The sequence below is a fragment of the Muntiacus reevesi genome, chromosome 6, assembly GCF_963930625.1.
Source record: "Muntiacus reevesi chromosome 6, mMunRee1.1, whole genome shotgun sequence".
NCBI classification, from domain to species: domain Eukaryota; kingdom Metazoa; phylum Chordata; class Mammalia; order Artiodactyla; family Cervidae; genus Muntiacus; species Muntiacus reevesi.
Genome location: NC_089254.1, coordinates 48,515,415 through 48,538,842, shown reverse-complemented (window position 1 = coordinate 48,538,842; position 23,428 = coordinate 48,515,415). Strand labels below are relative to the sequence as shown.

The window sequence follows — 23,428 nt, the reverse complement described above, 5'->3', positions numbered from 1 at the left end:
TCACTAAAAATGAAATGGCATCACTTGATCACTTACCTAACTCTTCTCAGACTTCATTCTGAGATTCTCTGTGCCATTTTCAAATGCCAAATTGGTCTTTATGGGTCACATATTTGCATCATACAATGTCTACAATAGCCTGTGTGATTGGCTCTAAAAATCCTTCAAAGGAGAAATTTTAAAAATATTTTTGAGTAATGGCCCTAATATCAGCCTCCCAAATTGATATGCTAAAAGGATAAACATATATTTAGATGCTTCAGATTTGATATGCTTATTTAAAATATTATTTACATTGCTTTACAGTGTTATTTCTTACTACACTTTGATTCACTCAGTTCACTGAAGAGAAGTGCCAAGTTGGAAACTCTTTTCCCTGACTTCCCTTTGCTTTAGGTTTGTGAAATGTGCCCAGATGTGTGGCCTGCTGGGTTCAGATCCCAGTGCCCAGAGTGGTGCAGACTCAGGCCCAACAGACCCAGCCTTCTATCGTCTTCACACTACGCCGTAGTCAGACCATCTGCCTGGAGTCAGTGCCTGGGAGATCCAGGCTGTCTGCAGCCATGGGAAGGTGTAGGTTCCAGCCAGATCGACCTTTCTCCTCCCACAGGTGTTGTCCTCATCCTGACCCACACAAGAGCTCACAAACCGGAGGGGGAAAAGGATAAAGAATTGGAGCTTCTAAATCGCGTAAGTTTGGGACCACATAACACACCTTCGGTGGAGCAAGGCTGAGGGAACGTTACAAAATCAAGCCTGCCATCCCCAGAGCTATAAAATTAATAATGGAGTCAGGGTTCCCAGCGCAGAAACACTTCTGTCTCCACTGACATGCATCTTCCTGACAGCAGAGGAGGATGGGGGGCTTGTGCTAATAGTTCCCAGACCCACACCTCAGGGACCTGGAGGAAGGGCGCTCTCTCTATCTCTCTCTCTGGATGGGTCTGTATCTCTGGAAATTCCTGCCCTCCAGGCTGACAGAAGCCCATATGTTGACCATTAGGGCATAAAGCAAGATTCACTTAAGCCCGTCATCCAATAGGCTGTTTCTCCTCTGGCTGACTTACATGTTGTCATTCACAACACAGATTTATCGAGGGGAGAAAAGAATGTTAAAGAGCACATGTTGGAGGCCGCACATTCATCTGCTTGGAAGGCTCCCCCCTTCCTTGCATCAAGGATCGTAAAGCTACAGCCGACAGTGTCTCTCCACTTATCTCAAGGCATTTTATTCAGCATTCTCATAATCACTAGGAAAGGTTTGACTGGCACAGGAAAGAGCGTCCCATTAAATTAGCGAATCCCATCCTGGAATTAAAGTTGTTGAGTCAGACTCTTTGAGGTTTTCTTTATCTGGCAATAACTAGCCTAAGCCAAGTTTATTTCCCATCACCCACACCCTCATCAAGCTGACTCCTCACTGTCCTACTGAAGTGACTTTCTGATGTCACAGCCGTGTAGACTGTTTGTAGAGTTACCCTCACCTGCTGCACGGGACTTTCCCCTCACTCCTTTAGACTGAAAGTCTTCCCACCCTTCAGGATTCAGGGCCTACTTCAGCACCTTGCATCGAGCACTCTCTGTCTGCTCCAAGCCCACCTGGACCGTCTTCCTAAGCCCTGTAATGTTAGCACGTCAGGCTGTAGGGCTCATCCGCTGTTTTGAAATGTTTGGTGATTTCTCATACATCTTGTTCCCTAAGGACAGCATTAGGTCTTATATTACTCAGGTGGTAAACACATACTTCCTGATTTATTAAGTACTAAAATCAACTTCTTACAAATTAATATCAACGTTCCCTTGCCAAACAGGGGCATACTTCTCCAGGAAGGGCTCACCCAGGGGCACTGTGGTGAGGACAGAGGAGCTGAGAGCCTGGTTTTTATTTGAAATATCTCACTCTTGATATATAAAAAGAACATATACAAGAAATATGGCACATTTTTAAATGATAGAAATTAACATGACAGGGGAGTCTGTGGCATCAAATTCAGGTTCTGTTATTGCAAGCTTAGAGTAAGATTAATTAACAACCCATTGATTCGTACATTGAGTCATAGAAACCTTAGGAATTTCTAAGTGAGATACATATCTTAAGAGACCCAGAGAAGTGAATTTGTCCAAGACTACCCAATTAGTAATCAGTAAAAATAATCATAGGCAGCATCCATCTCCTAATCTATAATGCGGGGCTATTTATTATATGAAATTGCAAATTCATAGGCATATGAAATTTGCAAATTTTAAGAAGAGATTTACCACAGCAGCACAAAATAAGTTTCATGGGAAAAGCTTAAAGGAAGTATGCAGATACATTATTTTAAAGTACTTTAACATTCTTTTATTTGTAACACATTAATATAGTAATCAGAAATAATTACATATTAATACAGTAATTAGAAATAAATTTTTTTCTATTTCCAAAAAAGTAAAGGATATCTATTTGATAAATTCTTTGTTAGTAGTTATGTCAAAGACTTAGAAATGAGAAAATTAAATTTTCTTCTTTTTGAAATAAAAAAATCTTTTAAAAAAACCTTTACAAATTCAATCTAATTGTCACCATCAAATCAGGGTACTTTTTAGTGTATCCTAAATGTATAGTAATTCTTGCAAGCCTGTATTCTAAAAGGAAATGCAGATTTACAGATCATGTCTATACTATAAAATAGCATTGACTGTAAAATGTATTTTGGTATGTTAACAATGAAATCTGATGAACTAGCCTGTAATCCCACTGATCCCCTGAACAGTAAATGAAAAAGGCCCCCTAAAGACATAAAGAACTGAGTATTTGGTGACAGCTAAAAGTAACATATAGAGTCTGCTGCTGCATTTATTTAAGACCTTTTATCTCATCCAAGGAAATGGGTAGCCAGAAGCATCTGAGGCTCTGTAAATGCCCCACTAACACACTTGAATATGAGGAAAAATTCCATTTAACACTTATGCTTAAATGGGAATTTTCATAGGCTGTGTGTTAAAGAATAATCAGTGATGAATTAAGACATGCTGAAAAAAGAAACCAAATTATCTTTAAGCTAGACACTGCACCAACATAAGTACCCGGCTAATATGACGAACATATTTTATGTTGTTTATAACTTGCCATTCAGTTCAGTTCAACACATGTTTATGTACTAGGTGCCAGGGATTTAGTGGTGAACAGACAGATATATTAATAGTTCCTGCCATCATGGAGTCAGAATCCAGTGGGACAGACAGGTAGTGAACAAATATTTAAACAAATAAAAACTTCTGGCACATTCTAGGAATTAAAGAAGAAGGCTTTCTGTGATAGATACTTTGTACATTTTAAGAGGACATGGTGATGGACCAGATGTGGAAATGAGAAAGCAGTGTAACAAATGATGTGTGGGTTTATGGCTTGACCGATGGAGTGGGCAGTCATGCCATTTTCTGAGAAGGGGAAACCTGGGGAAAACATGTTTGGAGAATGGGACAAATCTAGAGCTCAATTTCTAACAGAAGTAGGTTGATAAAAACATGCGCATGCTGGAGCTGTTAAGCAGGAGGGTGAATACAGAATGAGGAGAGAGGAGAGGACACAGATGAGGTCTGAGATAGCAGTTAGAACCATATCAATGAAGGAGGCCACCCAGGGAGAAAATGCAGAGGAACCAGTGAGAAGAGACTAGATCAGGCCCTGAAGATCTTCAAGGTTTAGAAGTAGACAAAGAGACACTAACAACTGAAATTGAAAATCAGGAGACTGTGGTGTTACAGAGGTCAAGGAAATAGTGTTATAAGAAGGAGGGATAGGCTATCTGCATTATATGCCACCAAAAGAATTTGAGGGTCCATCAAATAGTATTGATATAAATTATATAAGATAATCAATAATTACCGTGAAAATGGTGACTTAAAAACCTCACCAATATATTTTCGTATCATTCTCGCCTATTCTAGCTGTCTTAGCACTTTTTGAGATATCATGAAATTTCTACAATAAAGCTTAACATAGAAAGGGATAAAAAACTTATTCTTTAATTTTCAAAGTGACAAATGTAAGGTAAGACCTCATAATAGAGCAATGGAGTGAGAACTGAAACCTAAGAAAATCACATTTTGGCCCAGGTAGGGTTTCCTAGCACCCTGCCTGCCACCCACCTGGGTCATCCACAAGGACCGGGAGGCCTAGGGAGCCATGAGGGCAAAGACCAATTCTGAATACCTCATTTTTGCATTCCTGGGGCTTATCGTAGTTTCTGGCATATAGAAGGGACTTAATAAATATTTGTTCCATGAAGAGATGAGGAACCTCAGATATCCTGGTGGGAATTGTACATTTCAGATCAAAATAAGGTCCACCCACTGCTATTGGCTGACATGGTGTTCTCTTGTTTTTTTTTATCAGGTCATAATCATAGCGTTCAGAGGTTCTGCAAGCTAGTCACACCACGGGGTAGGTCTAGAACACCAGTCTGTGTAAGCCTTGGTTGGGGTTGTGTTCCCAGAGGTAATGAGTTGTTTGCTAATATGATTTATGTGGGAAGAACCACGATACCCGAGAGCTCACATCGTTCACAGCCTGCAGCTGTCAGGCAGGTAAAGCTCTCCTCCGATTTCTGAGGAAGTTCACTTTATGCATTTCACTTTGCAGAAAGTCCTACATCAGTACCTGTTTTTGCTAACAGAGAATTTTTGCTTTACCAAAAAAGGTGAAAAGTGAAAGTAGCGCTGAGCCTTTGTTTTTGGAGTAAGCTGGTACAGAGGCAGCACCCGCAATAAGAGTGGCCCTACTCAGCTCCTTCCCCAGGACCTACACTCAGCATCTCAGCATCAAGGTGCCATCACCTGGAACTGAGTTTGTGAGTGTCCATGCTTTATCTCCATGGATCCTGTGTATCTGTTAGCAAGATGTGTCCTAAGGTAATCACTTCTTCGCTTTTTGCCATTTCGGCTTATGAAAATTTTTATAGGAAGGTTCTACTTCTAGACAGCAAGGGAAACCTGTCTCAGGCTTTCAGTAACAAGTTAAACAACTGGTGAACTCCATTTGCTTTCTGAACTTGACAGGAGGATTGCTTGTTTTCTACAGCGGGAGAGGAGACCTCGTGGTGACCTCTGGCCCAGGTCAGGGTTTTTACAGAATAACCAGTGCAAGTGGCCTGTGATTAGGTGCAGGCCTTCTCTGGAGAGACAGCAGCATTCCTTAGCCAGAGATGCACCTATCTCTAACTGAAGGGCTTCTTTGATTTACAGATGCCGGGGCAATAACCAGAGGAGATAGCCACACAACCACCCATCCCCGAAGGCCCAGTTCCTAGATCTGGCCTCCAGTTCGGCCTGCAAAATGTCACACGCACAGCATCACACGGCTGTACCTACTCTCCGAATCTCTAGGAAGTATTTATAGTTGAACATCAGAGCACTCAGCTTCTTCAATGGAAGACTGGGGGGTAAAAAAGTCTTTTGTCATTATTGTTGCCATAAGAAAATCTTCCTTTACAGGTTTTCGAGCTTATCATTTCTTAGAAGCAATTGGAGACGTTAACACCCTCCAAATCTGAAAGGGCTTGTAACTGAATGGAGCTTCTCGGCAATGTGAGCTGAATGAGGTTGAAGCTTCCCCACCTCCCACCTCCCTGCTTTGCGGGCACCTCATTCCATTATGTTCTATGTCCTCATGCTGCCTTTTATTACACAGCCCCCCAGTCGCTACTCTCAAGTTTTAGGAAGTAAGGTAAGAAAGGTATAGAATTTTGTTTTGATTTTATTTATTTTGTTTTGTTTACAACTTACAGGCCACAAAATCTTGGACAAGTTACCTTTTCAGAGGCTCAGTTTCCTTCTCTATAAATAGAGGTAACTGCTGTGAAGATTTAGAGAAAATGCACACAAGGCTTGCAGCCCAAGGCCTGATTCTCAGTAGGAGTTCACCCAAAGTTCCCATTACCTTTCCAAACTGAGGTTTGGGTCTGTCTTCACCCAGAAATACTCTAGGGTCTTGACTCACCCTTCCGTAATTCTCACCAAAATCCACTAGTCCTGATATCATTGTTTCAGGACTTCACTAAAGGGCTGACTTGATGATCTCCGTCAAGCTAATTCCAAGGAAAGTTTTGATGGATGAGATCATTTCAGAGTGCTCTTCCCGGTAAAAGAGGGTCCCCAAAAATGCCTTAATGTGAAAGAACACCCTCTTATACTGTGTAAGTCAGGGCAGGGATATTTTTGAGTGACACTTATTTAGAGCTTTTCAAATAGAAAAACTTCTTTTTCCTTTGTAAGAGATCAGATATTTAACAACAACAAAAAATCTCTCAGGTAAGATTTCTTCATACCTGATACTTATAGAAAATCAGGGAATTGTGGATTCCCTGAAAAGTGAAGTGACAGTGTTAGTTGCTCAGCTGTGTCCAACTCTTTGTAATTTTATGGACTGTAGCCAGCCAGGCTTCTCTGTCCATGGAATTCTCCTGGCCAGAATACTAGAGCAGGTAACCATACCCTTCTCCAGCGGATCTTCGCAACTCAGGGATCAAACCTGGGTCTCTTTCATTGCAGGCAGATTCTTTACCATCTTAGCTACCAGGGAATCCTATGGATTTTTCAAACTTTGATGTGCTTGAGTGTGAAAAGCATACAGAATCGCATGAAAAAAATCCCTGAGATTCTGATCCAACAGGTCTCTGAAGAAGTCCTCACTTTGGAAAATAGTAGACTAGACCTACAGACTTTATCCACTTCACAAATTGAAATGACAAAACAAGCCAGCTCACTTCAGTCAGATATGAGTGGATCTGAACAGGAAGAAGCCTGTAACTAACAAGAGTAAAGTCTGCTAATTCCAAATATCTATGACTTGACAATATTCAATCTTCTCACTACCATTGCTTTTCTAAGTGCTGACAAAGGGAAGTTGCCCAATCAATTGAATATTAAATGTACATGATATTTTTTTTTAAAAAAGCAAGATAAAATGATCACAACACAGCAGAGTGGGTAGTTTGTGATGAAATCAAGGGAAAAGTTAGTGTCAATTTTAATAGAGAAAGTGAATATATATATATACACATACACATGCACACATATATATATATATATATACACACACACAAATATATTTGATTTAAATTTTACTGAAAACTTCTGACTTATTTTAGAGCCTGGATAACTCTGATGGTAACCCATTTCTGAGAACAGGGAAGCTGGTTTGTGCAGTCCATGGGGTCTCAAAGAGTTGGACAGAACTTAGCAGCTGAACAACAACAACTCATTTTGAATATGTTCCATTTACCATAAAGCAGATCTGATGTCGTGCAATCACACGGGGAGACTCTCTCAGTGATGTCCTGACTCGTTAACTGTGAGTGCTTCTTAAAATGTACATCAGAGAATGTTAGCACTGACCCAAATGAAGGCGGAGAGCCCAGAGAAGGAATGCCACTGAGTTAGATTCAGGAATCTCCCCTTCTCACAGTTCTCAGACTCTGTCATATCTCACTGCCTGCACAATCAAAAGTTGGGAGCCACTCCAGGAAGATTCAGAACTATACACTTTGACCGACTTTTCAGAGCACATACCACAGAAGTCTCTAGTAAAAGTAGTCTGGAGAAAGTCTCATCTCTACACAGACCAGGGCAAGGCCCTCAGCAGCCCTTTGGGTTAAAGGAGGCTGTCTCAGGGAAAATCTGCATCTCATATGTGTGTTATTTGTAAGTGTTTTTTGTCCAGATATGAACAATGAAAAAATACTGTCAGCAACCCAAAATTTCTCCACATAATATCAAACACTCTAAATCATATTTTCACCAAAACAGTCATCTGACGGTCAACAGAACTAAAAAGAAATATTGCAAGTTTTCATAGATGAGTTTGGCATTTTTCTAGGCTTAGCCAAAATAAAAAGGCCTTAAGTATAGTTCAATTTATGAATAATCTAGGAATCTTAGTGGAAATCTAATCTAAAACAATGGAACTGGCTACTTAAAAAAATAACAAGGTGTCTCCTGGTAAATCAATACCAACCCAGAACCAAATTCACATCTTTTTAAGTCAGAAAAGCTAAAATAAGTCTAAAATAGAAGGGAAATAAATTAAGAGAGTGAGTAAATTATATAACCTCCCTCAGAAAGTCTGGACCTGCGGCAGTAGGCCTTGTGGCTGGTGCATTTGGAGGCAGACTGAAATAGTTACAAGGATGGAGGGACTTGGATTCAAGTCCCTGCTCTGCCTCTTACCCATTAGAGTCCTTGGGAAAAATCTGTAACCTGTCTGAGCCTCAGTTTCCCCTCCCATGAAGTAGGATAATAACATCCCACCTTACTCAATGAGAGAATATGGATCAAGCCCTAACATGTGGTGGGCACTGCAAATGTGTTTGCTATTTTAGGATCAAGAAACAGAATCGTGTTCTAATATATGGGAGTATAAAAAGCAAAGTGTACAAGAATAACTTAGTATCCTGAAGAGGCAGCAGGGATTCAATTCAGAATCTCCCTATTGTGAAGAAAGTAAGGTCTTTCTATCTATACGTAGCAATTAAATGGTCATCATGCATAACTAGTTCACTGGGCAAACTGCTTCAATTCAAAAAACCAGAAAAGATGTCCAGGGGAAGCAGGTCCTCTTATGATTGAAGTGAGGTGCTTCAAACCTGGGAGAAAGACAGGAGCAAGCTGTAATGTCTGGGTTAGGAGCGCAGGCCATGGGGTCAGACAACTGGACATTCATCCCCTCCAAGACCAGCCAGATCTTGAGCTGGTTACTCACTTTCTCATCTGTACAATAGGGACAATGATATCCAGGGTGCTTAACTGATCTCAAAAATATAAGAAGTGAATTTGGTTCCTGGTTGATGTTGATCAACCAGGAACCACCCTCTTCTTAATCATTTTTGTCTTTTTTCTTCAATAATCAGTTCCAGTGCACTGATGTCATAGGGCGGTTCTAAGGATTAAATAAGACCATGTGTGCAATGGTCTTAGAGCAGTACCTGGCACACAGGAGTCAGTACATCGTTCCTAAAGTGAGCCTGATGTCATCAGCCCCATGCTTGTCTGAGCAGTCTGAGGTTAAGCAGCTAGTTAATGGCAGAAAGGAACCCAGACCTCTGGGACCCTCCTGTACCAAAACACAGGTTTCTTGGGGATTCGGTGGAAACTTTTGGCCTAACAGGTAGGATGACTTGTTAGAGGTCGCAAAGCACGTGAGGAATGCAGCAGGGCACAGCATCTGGCCCTTTCGCTCAGCAGTTATTAATCCAGGGCTGCATGTCCAAACGTGCTCTGGGGCTGCAAAGAATCAGCTCATCAAACCATGAAGCCAATTCAACCACTCAAGGACAAAGAAGAGGCTCTGGACTTTTTGTGACATCCCCTGATAATCCTGCTCAGACCTGTGATAGGAGCTGCTGACGTCCACTCTGTTTTACTGTTTCCTTTGCAATTACTTTGGAATGAAAAACAAATTCCGAATTTGAATTCAAGGATGTTTTTCCTGGTAATGAATTCCCTTGCTTTCTACTAAATCTGAGAAGTTGGCTTGAGATAAGTTGGCTGTGGGCTCCCCATCACCTCCTCTCCACTGAGACGTAGTGGTCATTCTTATTCAGTATCAAAGTCTTTAATGGATTTTGTGCTAAGCCCGGAGTTCAGGGCTGAACAGGAGGGGCACGAGGGGAGAAGCACATGTGTGAAGCCCACAGGTGGTAACCGCTGTACTGAGGCTGGTGGAGCCGCCCTCTGATGAGTTCAGGACAGGGAAGGTGCGTCAGCGAGGGAAGGGTGTGGCTTTAATAAACCTAGTGCCTCTTACGCAGCCCTCATCCACCGGTCTCTGACAGCTGAGCCAGTGGGGATGAATTCCTGCTTTCAAGTATTTGGCAACTTCAGAGCATTTTGGAAAGAGCGAGGGAGTGTGAAGTATGGAGGATTTCAGAACAAGCTAACTGTAAAGCCTTGGGACCCTCTTCCATAATCACAAAGGTGGGACTTAAAGGGGCAGATACACTGCAAAGCTGTCCTCCCCTGAGTGTCAAATCACAGGGAAGATGCTGGGCTTCTATACATAGTGGACATGATCCCACCAATTAGAGTTCTGCCCAGGCTGAGGACTTTTGCTAATCTGCATATTTTGACTTTTTGCCACGTACATTCTTGTTGGGTTCCCATTTCTCCAGAATCTGCACATTATCAGTGAATTTCTCCAGTTGCTTAGGAGAGCTTTCTGTGCACTTAAAATATGAATGCTAAAGAACCTGAGCTTTGAACCTGAAGACAGCAGGCTGTACTTAGAGGACTAGCAGGTGGAAAATACAGTACTGTACTTAACTTGAGGAGTGCTGATTCTTGGAAGAATTAGGTACTTTGAATAAAGTGTTTTGAACTTACCTGCATCTCGGTCCCTGATACAGTAGTCTGGAGAATTCTCAAAATACACGAGGTCATTTTTCGTTGGCTTTTTAAACCTCTTGTTAGCCACAGTGAAACCAGTGCCATCCTGGTTCATGACAACTTGGATGGCCCCGTTGTACTTCCTCCAGAGATAATTGCCCGTTTTCCTGAAGTCAGCCATGGCCAGCCAGCAGGTCCGCAGGGTACAGGAACCGCTCACGCCGTGACACTTGCACTCCTGCTTCAAGAACCTCTTTACAGCCTGTGGGAAAGGACGGGTGAGTTCAGTGGAGGGAGATTCAAATGTACACACACGCTGCCACTTTTCTTACCTCCAAGCAATCAGGAAGTGACCATAAACCATTATGGTAGAAAATATGAAAAAGAAGGTGCATATATATATATATATATATATATATATATATATGCAAAACTGCATGACTTTGCTGTGCAGTAGAAATTAACACAACATTGTAAATTAACTACACTGCAATAAAAAAAATATATATGTTTTTAAAAGGCAGAGGTGGGGGGAGGAAAAGGGAAGTAACTGAAGACCCAGGATCCTGGAACTCAGAACTGGGAGATGTTGCAGTCACTTGCTGGTCGCTCTGGGCACACTACACGGACTGCAGCAGGTGGGGAGGGCAGCATCTGACTGTGAACCTGCTTCCCTATGGGCATAAAAAAAGCCTCACTAATTTGAATTTACTGGGGTGTGGGGCCAATTTGAAGAATGAGGGAATGAATTAGAGTATTTCTAAATATATGTTTTACTATGCTGAAAATGTATACTATCACTCAAATGAACAAATAGTTGCTAAGCCTGTTTTCTTCCAATAAGCCGATACTAGTGGTTATTCCTATTTATGAGGTGTTTGCCATGGTCCAGGCATGGTGCTGATGCTTCTGCACTCTGTCTTGATGATCTTGATCTTTACAAGTCTGTGTTACAGGATTCATTTACAGATGACTGAGGAGCAAGACTTGCAGAGTGTAAAAGCACTTGTCCAAGGTTACACAGCTGTAAGGACAGAGTCAGGGTACACTGGAAAGTCAGTCGGTGACCCTGAGGGTGACATTAAATTTGGGGGATTATCACTCAGCTCTGGGTGAGTTATTCTGAATAACTCAGTGAGAGCTGAGCTCGCTCTGTTCTTTTGGAGAGAGGAAATAGAGGCAAGTGGAATGAGTAGGGTCTCCCTCATCAGCTCCCCAGAGCACTGTGACACTCATTTCTGAGTGAGAGAGGCTGTGGGAGAGACCGACCTTGCAGACCTCACCGAGTCTGAGCCTTTGGTCCTTAGCTCAGGCACAGAGTAGAGGATGAGAAACCTGCCTTCTGAGGGCCTCCATCCTCTCCATTTGCGTGCCTAAGCCAAGGGGTGTTGCGGATGGGAGGCATAGGCAGAAGGGGAGTGAAACCCCTTGGTGACATTATCTGAGGTGGTACTAGGAACAAAATTCTTAGGGTAATGCATTGACAGCCCTGTTTCTAAGAACTTGGAGCTGATGGTTGGAACTCTGCCCGCTCTCTGAGGTTCTTAGTTGGGGTGGGTGGGGATATGGGGGTTGGCTCCAGCACAAAACTTCAGTAGAGCTCCCCACAGCACCCCAGCTCACCCCCACACCCCACCTCACAGAAACCAGTGTTCCAGGATGCCTGTGCCTCCCCAGGGCCTCACCCCAGGTAACTCTACCCAGGTTTTGCCTCTTCTACAGACTCAGTTTCCATCCAAGGCTATGGTAGAACCAAGCATGCAGAATGTTCATCATTGCAGAAGATCAGTCCCACAAAAGCAACCTAGAAGGAGCCGGGACAGCACGTGGTCTCCACGGTTATGCATCCCCTTCTCGGCTCAGGCCGTAGCACCACGCCTTTCCCGCTTTGCCCCCCATGAGGACTGTGCCCTGTTACATTTGAAGTCTGACCTGTTCAGCATAAGCCAACTTTGGAGGGAAGCACACAGGAGGAAGGAGAAATGTCCTGAGTGTGGTCCTCCAGGTCACGGGGCTCTGGGCATCTTTAAAGGGTGTTTCAGAATGGACTCCTTTCTGGAACTACACTTCCCTTGTGCCCCCCACTCTGCCCCCCTATCTTGATATGGCAGGTGTTTGGTATGAGACTCATTAGGTGACCTGGACAGCAGGCCCCTGCCAGAGAAACACCGATAGGAGGACCATCTTGACTCCACCCGCTCTGCCTCACTTGGGTCACCTGTCCAGGAGCTTTCTGTTCAAAGATCTTGATGGAGCTACACAGAGCTGACTCCATGCCAAGGGTTTGGGAACTGACTATGAACGCTTATTCATCAAAGCTTATTCCTTTAAAAGCTGACTTATTTACTCACAAGTAATACTTCTGTCTTTGAAAATAATGGGATATATTACTCTCCTTTGTAATATTAATACTAAGTTTCCAGGTTACAAAGTTAGAACTTGGTATTTTTATATGATTAACTGACGGGTTTACATATTAATTTAAAATACACTTTATGAGTTCTTACAGGCACATGCGGCACGGCAGTGGTACACCCTGTTGATCATCACTGTCACTCACTGAGTGGCTGTGGCCACTTCTCTCTTCCTTCTAACTTCTGTTCAGGTGTTGGGTAGCCACGTGCTTCAGAACTGGCTTGGACTCTTTCTGACCCAGAACAACCCAAATCATTAATACTAATTGCACTGTTCTGCCACTGATTTTTTTTTTTTTTTTTTTGCATAGAGTATGTAGTGATACAATTTGGGCCAATATGATGTTACAAATAATCTGTTGGGAGGCTTGTAGGAAAGGTTTCTTCACTCTTTAAAAGAGATGACTGTCCTTTTCTCTGTCTCTGGATGCAGTTTTCTGCAGCTGCCTCCTTGGGACATGAAGCAGCTAATGCAGGACAAGCAACAGGCTGTAGACAGCAGCCTGGAAAGGTAGGAAGAACTAGCTTCCAGAGGGTGTTGCTGAACTGCTTGAATGAACCCACCATCGCCCTGCCCTCCTTTCAGACTTCTTGTGATCCAAGATATTAAGGTTTCCTCCTCTTTTAGTGTCCCTGGGGTCTGTTACTTATAAGTGAAAGTATTTCCACCAGAACCATGATCAGTTCTTGATTGCGGTTTAATCACAGACTCTGACAATTAACCAGGGGGGAAAGTGAAACACCTTCTCTGATACTGGGTTTGCTGGCATCTCCAGGTCCCATCCCTAACATGCAGTCCAAGCAGTGCTCAGCCACACTTGGGGGCTACCTCTGCCTTTTCTATATACTGAGTTTGCAGACTTGACATTCAAACCTTTAAACTTGAAGAGGGAAACACCCACTTCATCAGAGAGGCAGAGGGCAGGGGACCTAAGCCTAGGTGGCCTGATTTAGAAAGTAACTGATATAAGAGTAAGATACTCACAATAATGTTTCTTAGTTTAGAAGAACTCCAATATTCAAATGATATAATAACATTATAATAATAAGCACAGCACTGTGTGCCAGGCTCCACACATTGTCTTATGTAATTACCATGATTAGGCAAAGTAGATTATTATTCCCATTCTACAGTTATGGAAACCAGGGCTCAGTAAGGAAAGTCAAATCCCCAGAGTCACCCCGCAAGACAGAGGCAGACTATTAAAAAAATGTGAATCAGATATGTCTCACCCACAGATCTGTGCTCTTTCTACAAACACATTTTAAATATTCCTGTAAATTGTGTTTTTCTCAAATTTTGAATTGTGCATACTCTGCTTCCCTCTATTCTTTTGACTAAATCAAGAATTAAATGGATAATGTTATAGACCTATTAGAGCAAAAAAGAGGTAAGAAGGGAAATAGGAATTACATTGCATCTTCCAAACTATTGTCATAAAAAAAACCCTATGAAACAGTTCATTCATAGGAGAAATACAAAGTACTAATAACAAGATAAAAAGATGTTCAACTTCACTAGGAGTCAGACAAAGCAAACTGGAATTGTGTAACACTTTTTTTTCTTTTGCCTAGCAGGCTAGCAAGTAATAATAAAAAAATCAATAATTTGATAATATTTGGTGTTGGTAAGAGCGTGGAAAGGAGATGCTTTAACAAACTGTTGGTGAGAGATTAAATCAATATGTCACGTAAAATAGCATTTTTGCAATACTTGTCAAAATTTTAAATGTACAGTATCCGACTTTGGTGATACTCTCAAAATATTTGCACAAGCTTTGAAGGATACAGACCCATATGGATGTTCACTGCAGCATAATTAGCAATAAGAAAATATCAGGAAAAACCCAGATGATGTCAGCAAGACAATGGTATGTGCTTAATAAAGGAATATGATATGGCTTTTGATTAATTAATATCATTCTTACAGGCATAAAAGGAAATCAAGTGAAAAGTAAACTGCAGAACAATGTAAGTGGTATGATGCACTTTTAAAAGGCTTGCATATGTGTGCATACACAGAGAAGGAAGGGAAAGAATGTTCATTTACAATCTGGATGCTGTCTGAGGGGCTGCATAATCCGAAAGAGGGAAAAACAGTCAAACTACTCCTCAGGTTAAAAGAAAACAAACCAACCAAGAATCTGGGGATTATTCTCTGGCAACTAGAGAGAGCAGAGCGGAGTACAGCCGTGCTTCTCTTCCTGGTTACACGTTAGAATCCACCTGGAGACTGCCTCCATCGCAGAGCCGCTGACCTCTCCTGGAGCAGAACACACCGTAACCCGGGGCGGTGGGGGTGGGGGGGCACCTTGAGGGCACTTCCGGTCCAGGTGCCTCTAATGCACAGCCAGGCCGAGAGTCAGTCCACACCCGGGAAGGTGGCGGAGTAGAAAAGGAGTCCGCGCCGCGGCCAGAGCACGTGAGACATTCACATGCAGAGCCTGTCTTACACTTCTAGAAACTGGGATATCTGAGGACTGAATTAGAAGTTGTGTCATATCCTATGTCTCCAAAATGTCCTGACCTCCAGGGAAGATTTCCCACCAACAGCCCTTTGCGTTAGTGTTGCTTTGGGACAGGCTGCCGCGCCGGGGCCTGCCACAAGGATGCTCCTCCGGGGTTCCCGGAGGCGCGGGAAGAGGGGCTGGGGGATTCCCACGCAGGCAGCTGTGGAGCTGCAACAGACTTTTTATTTGCACTGTGAAGAAATGAGGGAACGAAGCAGGGGACCTGGGGACATCCAGGACTGCCAGCCAGTCTGGGACTTTCTGTGTTTGTTTTTATGTATGACTTTTGAATTCTAAAGTTAAGTGTGTGCACATGGGGTTTCCCAGGTGCTCAGTGGTAACGAATCCACCTGCCAAGCAGGAGAGGCAGGCTTAATCCCTGGTTGGGGAAGATGCCCCGGAGAAGAAAATGGCAGCCCACTCCAGTGGGTTGTCCTGGGAAATCCCGTGCGCGGAGGAGCCCGGCAGGCCGCAGTCAATGGGCTCACAAAGAGTTGGACACAACCGAGCGACATAACAGCGGGAGCCGCAGCAGCATGTGCACGTGATTTAAGAAAATTAGAGTCCAGAAAAGAGAATAAAAAGTAGCAACTCTGCTGTGCCCGCTCCACCTCTCCCCTCCCAGTCTGCCTGGCACAACCCCAGAGCCGTCATTTTTAATGCATTGTGCCCTTGTGGTGGTTCATTACGTGCCTGTAGAACAAGGTCTGTACTAGTTTTCCTCCAGCTTTATGAGAAACAGAATCCCATCCTCAAGGTATTTTATGGACATCCACCAGAAAGTTCTCTTAATAGCTAAACAAACCTGAATGCCAGTGAATGAAGCCCTCTGGAGAGGGGTGCCACGCACAGTTGGCACAACGGAGTGTACAGTTCTGCCAGTCACTTTATTTTCCTTCCAGTCAATGTTGTATAGTCCCCGATAGACTTCTCCTTACAGGAGAGGGTGAAAACTTGATTCACACCTCACTAAGTTTACCCTTCCCTCCCCACTCCCAACATGGTTCTATCAAGGTTGGTTCTGATGACTTCTCCAACTTCAAGAAGAATCCTTGTACCTCTTCTAGTTCCAGAAGTCACCAGTGCTCTCTTTTATGAGACAAGGATATTTGCAGCCCCCTCTGTTCTCCTCCCCTTCTACTTCCCAGTCTCCGTCAGCATGGTCTGTCCTTTTGTGTTGACGAAGATTGGGGCATTAATATTCTGTAACCATAACGAAGTCTCTCGTGGTATGTCTAAACATCAAATCTAAAAACTGAAAACAATAAATATTTGTTGTTGTTCAGTGGCTAAGTTGTGTCTGACTCTTTGCAACCCCATGGACTACAGCTTTCCAGGTTTCCCTGTCCTTCACTATCTCCCAGAGTTTGCTCAAACTCATGTCCATTGAATGGATGATGCCATCCAACCATCTCGTCCTCTGTCGCCCCCTTCCCCTCCTGCCTTCAGTCTTTCCCAGCATCAGGGTCTTTTCCAATGAGTCATCTCTTCACCAAAGTTTTGGAGCTTCAGCATCAGTCCTTCCAATGAATATTCAGCGTTGATTTCCTTTAGGAGTGATTGGTTTGATCTCCTTAGTTAATTGCACAACCAGGACTGCATTTTATAATCACTGATCCAACTGCACAACGTCTGTGCTGAAGACTGTTGCTAGAGTGAAGTTTGGTGTTTTCTTACTTTACTTGTTACTAAATGCACTTACTGTAACCTACTGTCTTACACTCTCATGCTAATTCCACCTGTTCCATCACTTCCCCTTCTTTCCTGGGCGGGGGGGGGGGGTTCTGTGGCCCTGAATCTTCTTAGTCTCACCGGCACACAGCTGGGATCATGCCCTCCTAGAGAAACACACAGCTCTGCCAGATGCCACGTTTTCTCTCTTTCTTTTGGTTCCTTCCTTCTCTTTACTGCAGCCCTTTTTGAGTAACTCCTTCAAGGTGCATGGAGGATGCATTGTCTGAATCTTGTGTATTATGAAGTCTTTATTCAGTCTTTACACTTGACTAATAGTTTGGCTGGTGATAAAATTCTGGGTTGAGAATCATTTTCCCTCAAAATTGAAGGTATTGCTCCAAGGTTTTGGCTTCTACTGTTACAGATGGGAAATCTGATGTGCAGCTGATTCTCTGCCAACCGATTTTTGTTTTCATTTCACTTCTCCTCTCACCCACTACATGAAAGGCACTAGAAACTTGCTCTTATCCTTGGTGTTCTGAAATATCATAAGGATGTATTTAGAAGTTTTTAAAAAATTAGTCCTGTTCAGCCCTCAGTGGGCCCTTTCAATCTGAAAACTTCAGTGCTGAGATGTTCTCTTAATATTCCACCCCCTCAACATGCCACAATTTTTTAGTCTCTTTATGGCCTTCTAATTAGTCAAGTTGCTGAACCTTCTGAATCAATCCTCCATGTCTCTTATATTTTCTCTTTTATAGTTTTAATACTTTCTTCCTGGCTTCTTGAGGAAGAAATTCCATTAGAGTAACACTCCTGGCTCTCTCTATCCCCTTACTCATTTCTCCCCAGGGGAGGACAACAGACTTTTCCAACTGGTGAGTTTAGAGGAAGGAGCAGGGCTTGTGTGTCTGGGTTCCTTCTCTTTGGGCATCTGCCAGCATGTGGAGAAGATGAGTTATGATCAGTTCCTGCCCTCCAACAAAGGGTTCCCTGCAGGGCCTGGGTACGCAGCCTGGAACAGGATGAGTAAGTCTGCCCAGCTCTGGAGTGGAATCGAAGCTTCATCCTCCAGCGCTGCCTTTCCCACCCCCCCACCCCACCCCCCCACCCCCCATCCTGCAGCAGCTGCTGTTACTCCTTATATCTACCTTCCTTGTCCACTTTTCAGCTGGTTTCAAACTCAAGTGGGAAAGAGAGGTGATATTATGACTCTCTTTCCTTTGGGCTTTTTGTTTTACTTTCTGGGAGATTTCTTTGACTTTCTCTTCCAAGTGTTCTCTTGTTTTCTCATTGTCACTTTTTGAAAGCATTCATTCTTGTTGCTCATACCTTCTTGGGTCTTCTTGGTTTTTAAAAATTTCTTTTTTCATCCCTGACTTACTGCTTTTTTGTTTTATTTTTCCTTTTATGCTTCTGAATTTAATCAAGTATATGGTAATTCTTGGACATTCTCTTCATATCTAAGAGTGAAGTCATAAAAAGATATTTAAGAATCTGGTTATATGGTAGGGCTTGTGGACCAGAGGTTTGGTTTCTAGTGACTAAGTAGGACGCTGTTTGTTTGGGAGACTGTAACTCCAAAAAGCCTAGAAGATTTGATGCTAAACTTCCAGGAGTTCTGCCTAGGAGTAAAGGAGAGGAGATGGGGCTCTTTATGCCACCAGTGGATTTTTCAGTTAATCCCAATTTTCAGACCTATGCTTCTCTCCAGTGCTCATTTGTATCTGAAATTTTCTCAGGGCATCTTGGTTTCCATGTTCCTCATCTGCTTTTTCCCTCCTCCTCATCTATTCTGCTAGACTGAGGCTTCTCCATCCTGCTCTATCAGTTACAATTTCTTCATTCCCTTTCCACTTTTCAGAAATTTGTTGAGTTCTCTCATTTCTTTGACCATTCTCTTTATTGTTGGTTTAAACCATGTCTATTCCATTACTATGATTTTAATGAGGTCTGAGGGAGAAAGAAGTGAAAAAGTATATGTTCTATCCACAGCCTTGCGTCTGATTGCACTTTGAAATGTTCTGGAAGGAGACAAGGATTGTGAGGGGAAGAAATGTTCTCATTTTATGATACACACTTCTGCACTTCTCTGTTTGTTACTTTTGTTTGTATGAGTATTGTTTTTATAACAGAAAGAACATGATAAAGAATCAATTACAGTGACTTGCTGTCTGTCTTCAATGTGTGATACTGAAAACTTCTTTCAGAAACGTAGGCCACATCCCATGACACATTCAAGTCCTGTTTCCTATTTTGTCTTGAATCTTTTCTGAAGGGTTTCTTCTACCACTTCCTTCTTTGATTCTTGACATGGGCTGCTGTCAAAGTTCCATTTTCTGCCTCCTTAGGCTCCTTTTTCAACAATCTCACAGCCCTTATAGCTTTTTATACCCTTCAGGCAGTCAGCACAATTCCTCATCAGCCCCCTCTAACCATTTGTTTAGTCCCATCAGGGTTTGTACTGTGGCATCCCATTGCTAAACCTCATTTGACATGACAACGTTTAAAAAGATGAATAAATATGACTGCTGAGGACAGCATTACTCTTGGCATTTAGCCTTGTAGAAACCATTTTTGCTTAATATATAACTGTTCCCAATGAAAAATCTTCAATAAGCTCATTGTTCCATTATTGCTAAAATTTTACTTAGTAGATTGTGGATGGTCCTTAAATCTTTGACTTTCAGCATTTTAAGCCTTCAGGTCTACAGAAGTTATGTTCTACTCTTAGAATTTAAGAAATTTATAAATATTAGTCTTCTCTACCGCAGAAACAGAAGTCTGAATTTTTTTTTTTTAAAGGTATAGAAGAAGGAAATACATGCATTGTGCAACATAGAATAATTCTGTTTTATATTTATCTGTCCCAACTAAAGGTCAGAGCATAATAATGATGCATAGCATTCATTAGGCTCTTGGAATATGTTAAGCCATGCTAAGCACTTGATTTAAGCACTTTTATTTAACCCACTCAAGCATAAAAGGCATATACTATTTTCATCCCCATTTTACAGATGAGGCTATTGAGATACCTAGATGCTGAGGACCTTGCCTTAGGTCTTACAGGCAATATGGTTGAGGCAGGATGCACCCCAAGCCTGTCAGACACCAGGTTGACACCTGAAATCACTCTGCCAGCCTTTCTTATGACGTTCTGAGAGGTTCATTTACTCTGGTTTCAGTGGTGGGTTCTGCAAAAGTTCCTGCATTTAGTGTTTTCACATTAAATATTAGTCCACAAAGAATTATTTTGACAGTTTTAAAGACAAACTTCTCCCAAGGAGACTGAAATTTTAGTCTCTTAACTCAGCCTTTTTGAAGACAGAACTCAAGTAATGCCAGGGTGTCTTTATACACCTTGTATATACTTGTATACACTTTGTATACTTCTTTATACAAAGAAGCCTTTATGAATTCTTTGTAGATTATGAGAGTTGTCTTTTTTCTAAGCACCTGCTTTGCTAAGTTTATGACCCTTGTATCGTGCCACACTGATTTCCTATCAGAGAAAAGGGCAGTCCACCTCACACCATGTGAAATCTGTGCAGACTTAACTACTGACCTTGCCTTAGAAAGCCTACTTAGGATTTATTTTAGTTTGATATATGTTGTATGTTTCAACTAAATTATTTAGTTTAACTTGAGCATTTGAAGAAGTGTTAGCACGTCACTTTTTAGTTGGGTGTTTGCCACAAAACCACCATATTTCTGGTCCTATATCAATTTTCCTGAGGGAAACACACATTAAAATCATATTATTTAATTTTCAGATACAGGCTGAAAGCCAAGTACATTTATTAACAATTAAATCCTTTTGACAGGTCCACATCTCTGAGAGTGAAAACCAGACCAACATATCTTTCGAACATACATGCTCTGGAACTAGGAAAACAAGGAATATTTATTAGCAAACTGTGCAGTTGATTTGCTTATGCAATCAGTTATTAACTTAAATAAGACATTGTGATTTCTTGAGCACTGTCATTCTTTGAAAACAGTGACTGTGGGTGGGCTTAGCTAGGAAATATAAGGTGTGGAATTTATATTTGTGGAATTCAAGAACATTACCGTTGACTAACCATTTATATAATAGTTCCTACTGACTAATGAAGCTAGTCTAAAAAATATTTTATATGAATAATAGAACTTTACCTGGAACATAACAATTTTGTTAAGAGTTATTCTTTGCTTCAGGGATTTAATTCTGGTTAGTTTTTGATTCATACACAATAAAAGATCAACAGTATCAAGAACATACTATTTTGGGGTCCATTAAGACAGAGATGAGGCAGGGAAAACTGATCTAATTTTTCAAAATGCATTTAATTTTATGAATGGAGAAAACCAACCAGAAAATAAATCTGTGCTAAGTGTGGTTGGGCTTCATGAAGATGCTCAACAGGAAGGGAAGATGAGGATATATAGGAGGTTAAAGCAGTTTGGCTCTAATTCAGTTCAGTTTTATCACTTTCTTTTCTACTGCCATTCCTTACTTTTAGAGAGTGATTTCTTTTTCATCACGCCCAGTTCTCTTGGTTCAGAACCATTATGTATTATTTATCTTAGGTGGCATCATAGGATCTATTCTTGGAAGCCTTTGTTAGGCCCACAGCTTACTTGCCTGTAAAGCTGTGCTTACATCTTGTACAGTATCCATTCGTGTTGACTTTGGAGGCATTTCCTGTGGTCAGAACCGGGAAGTATCTGTTCTGTGCCGCGCCCCAGTGGGCTAAGCTCAAGGGCAGGCCCCGTGCTCCACAGAGCTGACCTTGCTTGGTGCTGGCCTGGGCAGGGCAGAGAACTAAAGCTCTGGATCTTCACCCTCCAAACTTCCCACATATAAAATACAGGCTATCAAAATATATAAATAAAAATTACAGGAGGCTAGGTTAAATTTGAATTTCAGCTAGGGAATAAATTCAATTCTGGTGGGAATTAGGTAACGAATTGAACTTATTCCCTAACTGAAATTAGTCTCTTCATATGCAACATATGGATAATAATGATACCTATCTTCTAGGTTTGCTTAAAACCTGGTGCATATGTATATGTATTTTATGTAGCAATCTTGCTAGGTAACCTGTCCAAGATTGTGCTCAAGTTTTAGAACCAGGTTCTAATTCCAGAGTCCCAGCCTCCACGTTGCCTTAGCCAACATGCTGTCAATAGCTGAGCACCCCTAATGAGCTACTAGCAGTGTAAGTCTGTCCATGTTCGTGCTCAGGTGGGTCCCATTCTTTGTGACGCCATGGACTGTGGCCTGCCAGGCTCCTCTGGCAGAATCCATGGGCTTCTTCAGGCAAGACTACTCTAGTGGGTTGCCATTTCCTTCTCCAGGGGATCTTCCCAGTGCAAGGACTGAACCTGTGTCTCCTGTGTCCCCTGCATTGCAGGTGGATTGCAGGTAGATTCTTTACCCCCTGAGCTATAAGAGAAATGCCAATAACAATGTAAACATTATGTTAAAAATATAAATAGCAATAGCAACATTGGTTGCCATATGCTAATTTTTAATTACTACTCATCAGGAAGCTTACTATTTGTATCAGTCTTTATATGTATAGGTAAGGCTGAAAATAAAATTCAGGGAGGTAAAAATTTCTCATAAATTTCCTAGTGAGTCCATTTTTTAAAGTTGTTCATTCAAACCAGAAGATCTGAATTTTGAAATCTATCATTCTTTTAAAGTGGACTCTAGAGAAATTAACAATGCATAGAAATAAAACTTGAGAATTTAACATCTCCCCCTTCCTGTTCAGTACCATCTTGTTCAGTACTTTCCTGTTGCTTCACAGCGGCATCTGAATCTCTCAGCATGGCATTTGAGGCTCTCCACAGCGGGCCAAGACTCAGATTTGCAGCCTCAGGCCATATTAATTCTAAGTCATGAGCTCCTCTGGGACCCTTGTCATTCCTCACTTTTGATGTTTTTTCTGCTTTCATATCTTTCTGTGACTTGGAGGCCCTTCATCCTGGAAAGCGTTTGCCCTATCTCAGTCATGGGAAACCTTTCTCTCCAACATCCAGTTCTTTTATGACATAGCCTTTCTCTCCTCAACCGACTGGCTCTGTTGGGTGATTTTTCTATTATACCATATAGTATAGGGCTTCCTCGCAATTGTATTTCACTTGTCTCCCTGACTCAGATTTAGTTTCCTGTGGTTGGAACTTTGTTTTATTCTTTTCTCCATGTGACATAGTGCCAGAAGCAGTGCTTTTCCCAAATTTAACCCAACAGCGAATACTTGCTGTGCCCTGAGTTGAAATTTTGGGAATCCCACCCAATAAGGCTGAGTTGCTTTAGGCATGCTCATGGTGACTAGAAGTTATGTTTTTGGCATTTAAAACAAAGTTTTCCCTTTTATTAAAAATAATAATACATATTCACTGTAGAAGATTTGTGAAATTAAAGACACAAACAAAGGGGAAAAATCATCAGTAAACTACCTTCCAAGGGCAGCAGCT

At 41.9% G+C, this 23,428-nt stretch overlaps 1 protein-coding gene across 1 annotated transcript in view; it reads right to left on the bottom strand.

Annotated features, from left to right (window-relative positions):
- The window catches only part of WNT2 (Wnt family member 2), a 43,872-nt gene that overhangs the window by 8,571 nt on the left and 11,873 nt on the right, over window positions 1-23,428 (bottom strand). The window contains exon 4 of the mRNA XM_065938979.1: window positions 10,360-10,624. Coding sequence (XP_065795051.1) covers window positions 10,360-10,624 — 265 coding nt within the window. The remainder of the gene's footprint in view (window positions 1-10,359; window positions 10,625-23,428) is intronic.